The 16,159-nt window shown below is 34.4% G+C and overlaps 1 protein-coding gene across 2 annotated transcripts in view; it reads left to right on the forward strand.

Moving 5' to 3' along the window:
* The window catches only part of zzef1 (zinc finger, ZZ-type with EF hand domain 1), a 273,801-nt gene that overhangs the window by 194,550 nt on the left and 63,092 nt on the right, over positions 1 to 16,159 (forward strand). For both annotated transcript variants that reach the window (XM_039756776.1, XM_039756777.1), the window contains 7 exons: positions 1,110 to 1,239; positions 1,568 to 1,706; positions 3,946 to 4,111; positions 4,202 to 4,464; positions 5,869 to 6,020; positions 9,048 to 9,210; positions 9,347 to 9,498. In XM_039756776.1, the coding sequence (XP_039612710.1) occupies positions 1,110 to 1,239; positions 1,568 to 1,706; positions 3,946 to 4,111; positions 4,202 to 4,464; positions 5,869 to 6,020; positions 9,048 to 9,210; positions 9,347 to 9,498 (1,165 nt within the window). The remainder of the gene's footprint in view (positions 1 to 1,109; positions 1,240 to 1,567; positions 1,707 to 3,945; positions 4,112 to 4,201; positions 4,465 to 5,868; positions 6,021 to 9,047; positions 9,211 to 9,346; positions 9,499 to 16,159) is intronic.

Raw genomic sequence — 16,159 nt, forward strand, 5'->3', positions numbered from 1 at the left:
GATAAGATAACTGTCCAGCAAAGTCTTTTGAAGTTTTTGATTAGTTGTAATGTGGCTCTGTAGACAGGTTGTCTGTGTCAGTCCGAGAGATTCAAACAATCCTCATATCTGTCCATAAAAGGTGTCATTTTGCTTGACTTCTCAAAAGATTTAGTGCAAATTCAAAGCAAATAGTCCACACAAGAATTAAGAAAAGAGGTTGCGTAGAGTAAAAGGCAAAAGACACTTGAAAAAATGTTTCTTCTCTAAACTTAGCTTTTCTTGTCAAACTTTAGTTGTTTCTGTACTTAAAGATTCTTTACTTTGCCTTCCTTATGCACTAAATGTACAGCACTGCAAGTTCAACAGAGCATGTTAGCTTTCATGCTCTTGGGCATGTAAGGCACATTTAAAACTATGTGCCATCCATGCCTTACACACAGCAAGCAGATCACTACCTGAGACTAATCTATAGTCAGAGAGGCTAGAAAGAACCTCCCATAGACTATGCACTAATATATAGGCAAACATTTAGTATAACTTAAATAACTAGCAAATGGCTCTTACAAGTCAGTATTTTTTGTAGTTTTTATTAGCAATCTGAGCTACTTTCCAAAAGTAGATTTTTAATTCAGTTTTGTTTTATCAGTTGTACTTTAGTCTTCAAAATATGCATTCTTGTTTTGATTTAGATCACAAATGATGTGTATTAATTTCTGGAAATGTTTTTATTTCTACTGCTGTTCTTTGGAAGCATTCTTACTGCTACATGATATTTCTTTTAGGATAATAAAAACATATTTTCTAATTTAAGTAGTTTTTCAGTTTCATGTTACTTCTTCTGCAGTCTGCTTTGTGCTTATTAAATGTTTTTGTCAGTGGATGTCTGTATATATGAATGTCTGCGGTATAGCTTTTCTACAAAAGTACATGTACAATGTATTACAGATTGAATATTTTTGTCTATGCTTTAAAGTCCCTTTTGATTTTTTTTTAAGCCTCAGCTTTTAAGTGTAATTTTTTGATATGTACAGCTGTGGTTATATTTTGTAGTTAAAGTATAACAAGTAAATACTCATGAAAAAATATTTAGGTCTATGTGACTTACTTTCTTCAATTTTGTTTTTTAGTCAGTGGACAGAAGAAGATGAAATTGCTGATTATGAACGGAATTCAGATTGGATGGATGAATGCCAAGATGGGATGTTTGAGAGATGGTATGAAAAAATTTCCAAAGCATCTCCTGAGGACCGGAGGAAAGTGCGTATTTATTAAATTTGTTATGTAAATGATACCTTATTAGAACATTATTCATTTTGATGCTGTTTTGTTTTGTATTATTAATTAATATATTTGTCAGATTTCAGATTAAACAACATCATGTGTGTGATGCATGTTATCTTCAGATGTACATTGGTGTAAAGAATTTATTTTGGCTATAGTGGTTTTTCTAGATGATTTCAGTAAATGTAGTTTTCAGACATACTGTATGTAGTGTTGATTTTGTAATAAATATTTAATTTTAAATTGAAAGCTGAAAATATTTGTTTTCAGTTTATTCATCTTGCATTCTTTTCATGAATTCCAGATGCACATGTTTATTGCCCGATATTGTGACCTGCTAAATGTCGAGATATCCTGTGATGGATGTGACAAGATTGCTCCATGGCATCGTTACCGTTGTTTGCAGTGCACAGATATGGACTTGTGCAAGACATGTTTTTTAAGTATGTACTGCTTTCTTTTTCCTGCAATAAAGGAAATGAAGTTTGAAATTATAAAATGAAAATGTAGTCTGTTTTTTGCAAGTTCATTCTCAAACTCTGCTTGCAAGAATGCTACAAAAATTAAAAATAAAATTATACCGTTTTCAATTTCATTTTCAGCCTGAACATCAATGAAGCTGCAAAAATGAAGAGTAAAACACAAATAAGCACTGGGGCAACCTGCTGCTCATTGAATTTACATTTTTTCTGTTTTGTATTTTTGTTTTCCACTTTGCATTTGCTTTTTCAAATTCTCCACATACAAATAGTGTGGGTCAGTGGGCAGGGCTTTGGACCTCGATTTCTCACAGTTCTTCATCCTTTTTAGCTGTTGCCACTTCGATCAATAGGATACCTTTATTTGACTCTGTTTAAGTTACATGTTTTTGATCTTTTAACCTTTGTACTGTGAGCTTGTAGTTCTGAAATAATGTGCTATTTAATTACAATATTTAACATGACAAAAATTAGCCTTTATTACATCATAATTTGTTTATCTGTACAAAAGTGGACACAGTACCTTATGTATTTTTATTTTTTGTAGTATTATATAATAAATATACCCCTCTGCAGCTTTCACCACCTCCTCCGCCATACCATTTTACTGTAGTTAATCGACAACTCTATTGTACTCTATTGTAACAGCTTTTTTAAAATAAGGTGATACGGTAATGATTATTTTATTCACTATGAAGGCCCACAATAATTTTGTTACCATCCCAGCAGTGTTTCAGACAGAAATTGTGGTTTCCTCTCCTCAGTGATAAACTAAAGGCTGTAATCTTCAAAACATTATTTAATTCAAATTAAGTTGCAGGCAAGTAACATGTGAGCTGAGCCATACCTTCATAACGTACCTCAGTTGATAACAAATTGAATACATGTTAGATTGATTTTATCAACCGACTTAGCATGCATGGGATATGTCATTTCACAATTAATTCTGTATTTAAAAATGAATTGCTGCAGAAAAGCCTGCAATATGTCACACTGCATGAATTTCACATTATATGCATCTTCAGATTTGAGTCCATCCTAATCCGTATAGAAGTATATGTAAAATGTCTTTGATATCTATTTTACTGTAGTAAATGGAAACATTGACAGTGTAAGACAACACAACAAAGCCCTGGAGAAATACAGTATCTGTGGTACCTGTGGAAGGCCCTGTTTATTAGGTGATTATCACACCTCATGCAAACAGATACCACATCAGCTTTCTTTTAAGGAATATTCTTCCCACAAAATTTGTTTCATATGTTACTTGCTGTATAGGTATAAACCTACTGCAATGTCTGAAACAAGTTAGCTCTTTCTGATATGTCCTCTTCATCAGCAGTCATACTGTGGTCAGAGTCATTTAGGTCATATGTGTTGCCCAGTCTAATGTTTGGTTGGACAAAAACTAAAACTGTGAGCATCATCAAATAAAAATGATTTCTTCACAATCATGGTATATATTAGTTTGCCACATGAAATTGCATTAAAAAATGAAGCTTTTTTTTAAATAACTAACCTACTCTGGCATTTTATAATAGAGCTAATGGGTCCTGTTGTCTCAATGTTATGAAAAGCCTTAAAATTTAGCAAAAACATCCACTGTGAAATGCAAGTGTGGGCTAGGTATTTTTTTTACACTTTTAAAATATGCTAATTTTATGTGGCAAAAATGATGAAGAAATAAATTTGAGTTAAAAAAATACTGGATTTAAGTAAAGCTGTGTTTAATAATAATGAAAATTTCATTGCATCTATTAAAGGAACATAACAGATTTGTAAAATAATGTAATCAATGTTTTGTTTTGAGTTGGAGATGTTAGCTTCCATGATTTGTTTACATATTTCAAAAATATTAAAATACAAAAAAAATACATAGTGCTGTGAACAGTTTTCGCATGCCAGCAATAAAACATAGCAGCATAAATAAGCAGGTGTTAGTACTTTGAATCCCTGTATTGTAACAAGCACAGAAGTATGGAGTTTTACATGTTCTTAGCATGTCTGTTTTGCTTTTTTTTCCAGTTGATCTGGTTTCCTTCCCATAGCTCAAAGATAGGTTTTTTCTTTGATGCTTTTTTTGCTGTTATTTATTAAATAAAATATATCTAGTATTTTAACCTTTTCCACATTTTAGACTATTTCATTTAAAAATGATTTTATAATTTAGTTTCATGAATAAAATTATTTGTTTTTGTGGCAGGTGGTGCCAAACCTGAAGGACATGAAGATGACCATGAAATGGTTAATTTAGAGTATGCATGTGACCATTGCCAAGGACTGATAGTAGGAAGCAGGATTAACTGCAATGTTTGTGAGGATTTCGACCTATGTTTTGGATGCTATAATGCCAAGAAATACCCTGATAGGTATTGTCATTTTAGATTGTACAGCATAATTATCTGTACCGCATGATAAATATGCATAATTATTAATTATCTTTATTTTTTCAATTGCAGCCATTTGCCAACCCACCGTATTACTGTTTATCCAATGGTTACCATTCGGATTAGTGACCGTCACAGACTAATCCAACCATATATTCATAACTACTCCTGGCTGCTGTTTTCTGCCCTAGCCCTTTACACTTCTGATTTAGCCAGTGAGGAAGAAGTAGATGATGAAAGATTGAATTCAGAATCATTATCAAGTGCCAAATTGCTGCAGTCACGCAGCACTGGGCTCATTGCTGACTGCTTGTTGAAAGGACAAAATGGAAAAGGTTAATCATCAAAATTAATTTCTCCTTTTACATTTATTATGGTGGTCAAGTTTGGTTATATCAGTGACAATCTAATATGTAAAAAGGGGGTGAATAGTGAAACTACCCATTTTTTGTTGTTTTGTTTTTAATTAGAAAAATATTTTTTCACGTAGACATCACAGAGTAGTTTGAATGTTAAAAAATTGATGTGAATTACGTCGTGACTCCTTGTTGTAATACAATAAAATAAAAAAAAGTCCATACGCAGGTACATACACTCCAACCACTGTATAATGCTATGAAAAAGATTTCCCCTTTCCTAATGTCTTCATTTTATGTATATTTGTCACAATGAATTGCTTGAGGTCTTTAGACAAAATGTAATATTTGAACCAAAGTAAACATATAACACCATTTCAAAATTGATACTTTAATATGCTTAAGTAGTGAAGTTTTCCTACTCTTGTATTGCCCATGTTTAAGGATAATTGGCTCATTAGTTACTCACTAAAACAGGTGACCAAACATGACTGATAATTGGACTCCACTGAGTGAATGCAGCCAGCCCTGTTGAATCTAAAAAAAATGCTGGCATAAAGCTAGTCATACCCACAATAAAATATGAGGATGGCAATGTGACAACACAGATGCTTTGCTGCTTCAGACTTGTTAGATTTACAGTTTTTGAAGGACCCATGGATTGTGTACTTTACCAGAATATTCTTAAGGAGAATGTCCTGTCATCTGTTTGTGTCCTAAAACTGAAGAGTAACTGGGTTATCCAGTAGAACTATGACCCATAACACAAAAGCTAGTTCACAGTACAGCTGAATCTCTCAGAAGAAACCATTTTAAAATGTTGATGTTAATGTCCTGACTTAAACTTGAGATTTTGTGGCCAGACCTTAGATGAGCAGGTCATCCTCACAAAACTACCAATGTGTCTGAATAAAAACAGGTCTGCAAAGAACAGTGTGTTAAAATTCCTTTACAGTAATATATAAGACTGATTTCAAACTGAAGGAAGTATTTAGTTGTGATTACTTTTGCTGATACAGCTTACAACCAAGTGTTGAAAGTATGGAATTAATTACTTTTTCACATGGGTGATGGAATATTGGATAACTTTGTTAGAAATTAATGATTTAAAAACTATATTGTGTGTTTGCTCAGATTCTCGTTCTCTGTTTTGCCTGAACGTCATAGGCCATTTATTATGTAAAATCTGAAAAAACATAAGATATTAGAAAGAGTCATATTTTTTCACTGCATTACAGTATATGAAAGAACCTATTTAGCTCCATCTCTATGTATGTATCTTAGGAACAGTAGACTATATGGTGAGAGGTAATATCTATTGCTCTGAAACATTCCAAATTTACATAGGAGTGTGCAAAGCATTGAATTTCTTTGTGTTTTTAGGCTTTAGACCTTCAGCTCTGCTGTCTTTATTGTCTCCCATGGCATCAGTACCAGAAGGTGCTGATCCCAATATACCTGAAATGGAGGTCCATTCAGAACACTGTGTTAGTGATCTTTCACCAGTCTCCAGTATTATTGATTCTGCAATAAAGGTATGTATGGATTTTACTGAAGTAGTAGATATGAATCACTTATTCATTAATCCCTTTGTAATCTTTAAGGAATTAAGTTCAGTTTTTTTATCATTTGTCTGTGTTTTGCAGTGGAACAGACATACTAATAGCAGTAATATATTATCAATGACAGACAGCAAATATGCCATCATACATTAAATACAACATCAGATGATATAAAAAGCACACATCAGGTACGCTCATGTAGTTATTAGTGTAAATATTCCTGTGCTTGAATGAAGTTTTTCGACTGCTAATAGTCCTGTACCAATTGCCAGAATGGAGGTAGGAGAAATGAGTGCATGTGGTCAAGGTCTTTAATAGTATTGGTTGCATTTCTAAGGCAGCATGTAATGTACAAACCCTCAACAGAAGGGTGCCTACCACCTACAGATCTTATAAAGTACCTGATGTGGAAGGATAATAAGTAGTCAGTTTACTGAGGAATACTTGTGCTTCTAGTATCAGTAGCTGATAGAAGCTAATGGCAGCTAGTGATATTCCTGGCTTTTCAGCTTTCAAATTTGTCCTGTGCCATCTGTAGGGAAACAGAGGGTTTTGCCCATGGTATAAGGTTTTTTTTCTTGTGTTTGACAGTGCTTGAGCTTTATACTATCTTAGAACCCTAGTACTTACATTACTTATTGTTCATCTATTACGTTAATGCAGAATTAATCACAAAGATTTATGATTAGTTGCAAAGTTGTTTTCATTCAAGTCTAACTAGCTAAACTCATGTAAAATCTAGAAATTGTTTATTAATACTATGCCAGCTGATGCACAATAGGCAACTAAGAAGTAGTTAAATGAGAACATAAGAGCTTTCCTCAATTTAATCATTTGCAAGCTTGCCATCTTGTTAACCGTGTTCTTTGGTTCAATAAATGCCTTCTTACTTATGGCAAAGTGGCACACATGCCTTTAGGCATGGGAGATGAACCGAGTACGGGCTTACTGAGAGAACATTATTCTGGATAGTGTTGCAGATGTTAGCTTAGGCATTGTGTCACATAATGTGTGTCTTGTGGCTCATTTTTCTGGCAGGTTCAAAGACCTTCCTCCACTGTTTCAAAAAATATGCTAATCACCTCCACTTTGATGAGCAATCTGTGTTTGGTCCTGGAACAGGAACAATAAGAATAAAGGTGTATGCCATGGCCAACAAGTTATAAATATAATAAATATAAACAATATTTAAGGCAGTCATTTATATATTGTTTTTGCATGAACAGCTTCTGCCTTATGCATTATATTAGGTACATGTACCAAAAATGAAGTGTGCACCATTTATTCACTGTCTCTTTCCAGGAAACACTTAGAATCTCTACTAGTCTTGCAGCATTTTTGTTAGGTATACTATTGCCAAGAAGAGATGCATCTGTTTAGCATCTATGATTGGCCATCATGTGGTAATTAAATATCTCTTGGCTCATATCAAGGTGCTTAGTCAGTGTCAGAAAAACACATCCCTTAGAATTATGCCCCTTATACTAGCCAGGGTTGATGAACTTGATACCAATTAAGATGAATGCATTAACTAGTTGTCTCTTTACAATATTCTGATGGTCTTTTTATTGTGAATCATCAGAAACCTAGATTCATATGAGTTTATCCTTTATTGTACGCATGCAATTTTTAAGGAAAAAAAACTGAACAGCTTACCATATGTGCAAATTTCTTACCTTAAAGGAGGATAGAATATTTAAAACACAAGCATCATAAGAGATGACATAATTAAGATTCACATCTTTCAAACTTGCCAATAAAAAGAACAAGATCATTTAAATTAGGATTTGATGGTGCAGCCAAAAATGGAAACCTCTAAAGAAGAGGGACACTTGATTGTATAAATGTAAATCTCCAAGCACAACAAAGCCAAGCAAAATGACACCTTTTATTGGCTAACTAAAGATTACATGCAAGTTGAGGCAACTCAGGCCCCTTCTTCAGGCAAGCCTGAAGAAGGGGCCTGAGTTGCCTCGAAAGCTTGCATATTGTAATCTTTTTAGTTAGCCAATAAAAGGTGTCATTTTGCTTGGCTTTTCTCTACATTCATAATGGCTAACACGGTACAACAACCTAGTACTACAAGCACAACAAAGAAAGAGAGAGCAAACTGGATGCAACACCTAAGGTGTTTAAATGATCTGCTTAAGGAGAACAATGATATCCAGAAATGCCTCATATAAAGAAGGTCAATTCACCTTCAGGTACAAATCAAAAGCCTCATCCTCTGTGAATTCCACAAAGGGCCTATAATAATTATAGTGTGGGCATTTTCACAAAGTTTATTTAAAACTCATTTGTCATAGTACAACAGAACATTTTTTTTAGAGTCAAGTGCTGCCGATTTTGCACTCTGCATTGTTTGTATTACTTAACCTATTGCAATCACACCTTGGAATCGGGTGCCAGTGGACCAGGTTATATATTATTAGCACTCGGGTGCTTTACTTGAAAGCTTGTTAGTTATCTGACAGAGTATCTGAGTTTAATATTTATTTTCAGATGATGGTGAGGAAATTAAACTAGCTGACAGACATAAGATGCCATAGTGCTTGGGATACAGGATGCCTGCTCTACTCTGTGACAGAGTAGAATTAAGTGGTTTTATTTGTAATAATGATCTGTAATTTTTTGAATGCATGTGGTGAAATTTGTGTAAACTTCTGCATGAGATCCAGGCTTAAGTTGATATATGTTGCATCTTGTTTAGAGTATTTTTTATTGTAACGTATGATGAAGTGACTTTGTAAGTATTACTTAGGGCAGAAAATCATTTAAAACTTGTAATTCTTTCCAGCACACTTTTTTTTTTTGCAATATCTTTACACATATGGTTATAGGCACCAGCCCACACAGTAACACAATAAAAGCAAATCTATATACAAGTTTATTCCTGTCAAGTAAAATATATTTATCTCTTGAAGCAATTTAGGATATATTTCATATAAAGCAGTTACAATTTCTAGAGTGACTTATTATGTATCTCGTGCTTCTCTCAAGGAGGCAACAGTCTTGAAGGAACCAGTCTTGTCTATTTCAAAAGAATGTGAAATTTCTGGCAAAATCAATTCACTTAATGCAGTCCTGTCTGAAGACACTCTGAATCCTGTTAACAATGATAAGATGCCTCCTTTGCCTCATGTAGATTCCCAATGTGAGAAAGGTAAGTCATCAGAGTTGTTTACAAGGTATTTTGTATTTCTTTTGTAAGGAGGTTCCTAATGTATGTAATGCTTCTAAAAAAAATGTTTTTTTTTTTGTTTTTTGCTGCCTCCAATCCCCATTAAATTTACATGCAGGTGCCAAAGAAGAATTATCCCAATCACATAATCTTCCCAGTGAACAGTTTGACAGGAGTGCTAAAACGCCAGTTCAAGAACAAGTATTTGCTGAATGTTCTCGTGAGAGGATTTTAGGATTACTTGCAGCCATGTTACCTCCTGTAAAACCGGTATGAATTATTTTATTTGTTGTTGGTTCTATTTTCAGTTTTTTTGAAATGTTCAGCTTTTATTTTTATTATTTTTTTAGAAACACTTTTTTTATTTTGAAAATTTATAATATCTTTCTGATAAAAAAAGCCCTTCAGACTGTCAAAACATACAAAAACATACTTCTTGCAGGAAAACAATTTCTAAAGCATTTACGGCATATGCCGATTTCTGTTTGGTTTGGTACTACTACACTATTGCTTCTCACTTGTATCCAGCTGTACTGGTAGCTTTCCATCCAGGTAAAATTGTAAATGTTACAGTTTCCTATTATATTTTGCTTTCTAGAATATAGCAAAAATATTATTTTTAAGATTGTTACTTTTAGTTAATCTCAAACATTTCAAACAATATTGGAGTAATACTTTCTCTTGCACAACATATACCCTAGTGATTCTTTTTAAACATTGTTTCTTCTAGCATCCAATAAGATATAAATTATTTTATTTTGTATTGTACTCTGCCTCAAGCAAATAACAAAAAAGATTTATTTTGTATTTTTCATATCAAAGATTTGATACATTCCATTTTGAATGCATAGTACAGTGATCCCTCGCTATATCGCGCTTCGACTTCCGCTGCTTCACTCCATTGCGGATTTTAAATGTAAGCATATCTAAATATATATCACGGATTTTTCGATGGTTCGAGGATTTCAGCGGACAATGGGTCTTTTAATTTATGGTACATGCTTCCTCAGTTTGTTTGCCCAGTTGATTTCATACAAGGAACGCTATTGGCCGATGGCTGAGAAGCTACCCAATCAGAGCACGTATTAAATAAAACTCTGCAATGATATACGATGTGCTTCCCGTGCGGTGCTTCGCACACTTAAAAGCTCTAACAGCCCATATTGATTTTTGATTGTTTTCTTTTCTCTGTCTCTCTCACTCTCTCTGACATTCTCTGCTCCTGACGGGAGGGGGTGTGAGCAGAGGGGCTGTTTGCACAGTGGCTGTTTGCTTAGAAGATACAGACGCTCCTCTAAAAAAAAAAATGCTGAAAGACTACCTTCACATTGATCCCTTCATTGCGGCCGCTTTATCGTGGTGCTTCGCATACATAAAAGCCCAACAGCCCTATTGATTTTTGATTGTTTACTTTTGTCTCTCTCTCTGACATTCTCTGCTACACGCACTTCTTTGAAGAGGAAGATGTGTTTGCATTCTTTTAATTGTGAGGAAGAACTGTCATCTCTGTCTTGTCATGGAGCAGTTTAAACTTTTGACTAAAGGGTGTTATTTCATGTTTAGAGGGCTCTAATAATGTTAAAAAACGTATTTAGAAGGTCGTAAACAGGTTTTCAATGCTCTAACTGCGAAAATATTAGATTTATAAATAAAGAATCCTACTTCATGGAAATTCATTTATCTGTCTGGAGCGGATTAACCGCGATAAACAAGGGTTTACTGTATAACTGTGAGAATATTTATAAACAGTGTGGGAGAGTTTCTAAGGGGTTAAAGTATATAAAAATAACCATATAAACATATGGTTTCTACTTCACGAATTTTCACCTATTGTGGTGGGTTCTGGAACGCAACCCCCGCGATCAAGGTGGGATTACTGTATATGCATTTTACTGTAATGTTTTCTTTATCATGCTTCACTTTAAGTTTTCATTGTAAAATAAATTTATTACAAACATTGTTTTTAGTGATGATAACCTCTTGGTTATTATATATTATAATGTCATTGCCAATATTATATATTGGCAATGACATCATCCCGATCTCATAAAATGGAAAAATGTGACTGAAAGAAATGTGCAGTTAGTTATATGATGTCTCATAAGTTGTTCACAGTATGTCGTCCAACATAAAAGACCTAATTTAATAAGGTATACTAGAGAGTGGCATTACCATTTCTCACTATGATATTATTTAGATCAAAATATTAATTGTTGAAAGAGTATTTTTGAAATAAAAGCACAGTTATCTCTGTGGTATAGAGTTTTCTATTTTTCCATTCTCAAAATATTTTTGCCATCTGATCTTTTTAATGAGCAGATGTGAACTTCAGTTTAATTTGACAAAGGTATCAATGAAGTTACACAATGTAATTTCCGTAATGGCAATTTATCAATAATAATAATTGGTAATTTATAACATGCTTCTCTTCTAGGGTGTCATGCAAGTTTTTGTTTGGGGTCCTGTAGACCCCAGTCTCTTTTTAATTGCTAGTACTTCAGTTACAGCATATATCATGAGGTTCTGAATAATAGAATGACTACTGAAAGGTTGCACTAAAGATGGCAAACTGAGGCTCCCGAACACAGCACAGTTAACTTTGAACTAGTCATACGTTACATGTATGCTTGTATGGATTTGCATGCAATATTTTAAAATTTCTTCTTTCCGTTATTAGCTTTAGACAAATGTAAATAACAAAAATGTATCTTTCTTATTCGAGTTAAGTTTAATGAAATCTTCTTTCATCCATTGGTGCCCAAAAGCACAGTTATAGCCTTTTTTCTTGTGTCCTCCTTGTTGCTCCTAGTTATTCTTTGTGTTGATGATATGACATAGGGCAGAGGGTGAACTTTGTATGTGGTGGCCCAACAAGATTTATAAAGAGCTGCAGTGCTGTTGTGTAAACCTGAAAGGATGCTTAATTTGCTTTACAAATTAAGTTCAATTGTGAAAAAAACAAACATTTGGCATCAGATATTGCGATAGTGTTCATTGAATATTAGATATACACTGTCAGTGCAAAAGGTCTGGCAGAGTGATCCAACCTTGGTTTTACCATTGTGTCTGATATGTCAGACCAACATTTCTTAAGAAGTACTTTCAGTTCTTCAGTCATTTTGTCAAACGCTTCTGTACTGTTGTATAATTTTCCCAAAAATGTACACAACATTCTGTCTTTCTGACTAAAAAACAACAAATTAATCAAGGTAGGAGAGCCTCTTGTCACCTAGTTTTCCTACATTAACACTAGAATCCCTGAAGCCTACGAAAAAACTCATAATCCCAGGCCACCTTAAATTACTTCGCACCTCTCCATCATGGTCTTTTGTTTTGCAAATGTGGCGATTAGCACAAGGGCAAGCAGCTTACTATCCCTTCTTCCCACCAACACAGCTCAGGTCGCACAGAAGATTCTCAGAACTCAAGTCTGTTTATCTGGGTGTGAGGGTAAATATTATACAATAATATTATCATTTGGAATACATTCATGTGTGTTCCGTATCTACAACGATCTACATAAATGTAGGATGACGGGAAATGCGAGGTGGACAGTGTTGAACACATAATTAAAACAAACATTTTTTCATGTTTTAGTAATTGACAAAATGTAGACTTGAAGTGTATAATGTGTGAAGACTGAAGTCCAAATATCAAATAAACACTTTCACAAAAGGTACAGATACTACAGTTAGGTCCATAAATATTTGGACAAAGACAACTTTTTTCTAATTTTGGTTCTGTACATTACCACAATTAATTTTAAATGAAACAACTCAGATGCAGTTCTTTTTGTTCAACCCACTGAATTAAAGCTGAAAGTCTGCACTTCAACTTCATCCACCACTGTTATCTTCCGTGGACGTCCAGGTCTTTTTACGTTGCTGAATTCACCAGTGCTTGCTTTTTTGCTCAGGATGTACCAAACTGTAGATTTTGCCACTCGTAATATTGTTGCAATTTCTCAGATGGGTTTTTTCTGTTTTCGCAGCTTAAGGATGGCTTCTTTCACCTGTATGGAGAGCTCCTTTGACCGCGTGTTGTCTGTTCACTGCAAAATCTTCCACATGCAAGCATCACACCTCAAATCAACTCCAGGCCTTTTATCTGTTTAATTGATAATGACATAACGATGGACTTGCCCACACCTGCCCATGAAATAGCCTTTGAGTCAATTGTCCAATTACTTTTGAGCCCCTGAAATGAAGGGATTGTGTTAAATGCTTTAGTTGCCTCACATTTTTATGCAATCTTTTTGATCAACCCACTGAATTGAAGCTGAAAGTCTGCACTTCAACTGTATCTGAGTTGTTTCATTTAAAATTCATTGTGGTAATGTACAGAACCAGAATTAGAAAAATGTTGTCTCTGTTCAAATATTTATGGACCTAACTGTACATAGCATGCCAATGTCGATCAAACATAGGAAGCTCTGCAGTCTATTTGTGAATTTACACTGTAGGAAGATAAGTAAATTAATCAAGGTAAATAGGTACTGTAAATAACATTTGGTCTGGCTTTTATATAAGTAACATAAATGTTTTTGTATATAAAGACCATGACAAAACATAATCATAAACAGAACTTTGCACAATACCTTGGCGAGCTCTGTAAGCCCTACTGTTTCGTTGATGGACATGTGTGTGTGTCAGATTCACTGGCAGGATGATGGCCAACCTCATGTTGCATCGAAATTGTGCCATCTTTCACCTTTACGCCTGGAAACCTGTGTTGTTTTTATGTATGAGTGGAAGTTTCTTGTGGAGAGGGCTTCTGTTCTCTTTCTCCGATGTACAACCCTCATCCTCATCTGAGTTCACCTCTGTTATCGTACAACTTTATTTGAAAACTAGCAGTGTCAGATCGGGGGGAGCATGAAAGTGTTTGAGAGAATAAAACCGAATAATAATTAAAAAAAAAACTTTTACAAGTACCATAAATTTACACCGGCTGTTACAGAATGAAATGCTGTAAATCAAATGTATGTTTTTATTTTATAATAGCAACAATAAGAGTAGCTAACTACTCAAAATATTAAATCTAGGAAGAGCCCGTAATCAAACCCACAACCTCTTGATTGAGTCAGCAGGTCTTACCTCTACACTGCCACCTAAGCGGTCATGTCAACATCATATGCTAACCCGATTTCTTTTTCTTTCAGTTATATTCTTGAATGAAAGCGCACTTGTACCTTTTGTTTATTTGATATTTGGACTTCAGTCTTCACACATTATGCACTTCATGTCTACATTTTGTCAATTATTACTAAAACATAAAAAGCGTTTCTGTTTTAGTTATGTGTTCAATAATTCCTACCTCTCATTTCCAGTCATTCTTCATTTACATAGGTCATTGTAGACACAGAACACACATGAAATGTTTGTTCTCCACCTGACGGTATATTATTTACCCTCTACAATTCCAGGCACCTCACACCGGGCTGCTTGTGTTGATCGACACATTTGGAAAACAATGAACTGATAATGAGGTGTGAAAGAATTTCAGGTGGTCCGGGATTACAAGTTTTTTTGTACGCTTCAGGGATTCTAGTGTTAAATGTCATTGCATTGAAGATGTTTTCTGGCAGAGCTGGGTATCTGCCTAGTTGCTTCACTATTACCTCAGCCACATTTATCTGCATATGAATTGCGTAATGCACATAAATAACTTTAATATTACTCTTTTGCAACTCAACAGATAATTCAAGTTGTCACAAATGAGAACCTGGTTACTAACAAAAGCATGAGAGGACAAGAACTGGCCTATTTTGTCTGCTTGATTTGATTAATTCCTGAAGTACTTTATTGTTTGCATTTCTTTTTCAATTTCACAAATAGAATTCTGTAGTCTGTGGTTATAAAAATCCCATGATGTTACAGTATGTTAGAGAATATATCCTTCAATCTGCTCTTGCATCCTTAAATGACAGACATGCCATCAAATCTAACTCCAGTTAGATACTTGGTAAACAGGTTTAAGGTCACATTTGCTAATGATGACAATACACATTTAACTATACCAACAAGTACTGAAATCATTCAGTTTATCCATGTTAATTTAACATTAGCATTTACTGGTGTTTCCATTGCTTCTAGCTGTATTCTTATATGCCTGATCGAAATTCAGAATAGTTGTATTATCTAAATCCAGACAAACATACTGTATGGAGTATATTTAACTGTCTTGTACAACATTTTTTTTCTTTATTTTGTTACCAGTCTGTTGTTGTCTAATGGTTCAGTCAACATTCAAACGTAGGATTCAGTCCATTTCAACATCATTTAACTGCTAACAACTGATTTTCTCCTCAAAATTATATGCTGATTTGTTCCATTTAGCTTCCATGTACAGTTTGTGAAAACTTTAGCTATTGTAAGTATTTGTTAACTATAAGTAAGTCACCAATACAATACATACTAAATTATAAACGGTAAAGATTCAAAAATACAGTCCAATGCACAGATCACTGCAAAATAAAGGTGCTGAAAGATTTTCCCTGTGACCAACCTCCTGCAAATAACGTAAGGTTTGTCCTACTGTAGTATTATTATCTATTGATGATTTGTAACTGCTTGGAGTGCACTCTGTGGATGGTGGCATTTTCCAGGACAGACAAAACCATATGAAAAAGCAATTGCAGGACACAGATCACAAAACCAGGAGAAAACTGTGATATTTCCAGATATGGGTAATTGTACTGCAATTGATACTTTAGCTACTGCAGTGAAAGCACTGCAACAAAAACACAAAAAGGCAATTGTGATCCCCTGGATTCTTACAACTTCCTTTTGTAATTCAGCGCATCATCATCTTTCTCTCAGCAGCCCCAAAGTGAACAGCTGAAGCTGCCCAGTGGCGTAGTGATCCCAGGGCTGCTGGGAATTGCAATAATTTTCAGGTCATGCTGCTAAATCCTGTTCATCAGTTATGG

Source organism: Polypterus senegalus, chromosome 6 (genome assembly GCF_016835505.1).
Source record: "Polypterus senegalus isolate Bchr_013 chromosome 6, ASM1683550v1, whole genome shotgun sequence".
NCBI classification, from domain to species: Eukaryota; Metazoa; Chordata; class Cladistia; order Polypteriformes; family Polypteridae; genus Polypterus; species Polypterus senegalus.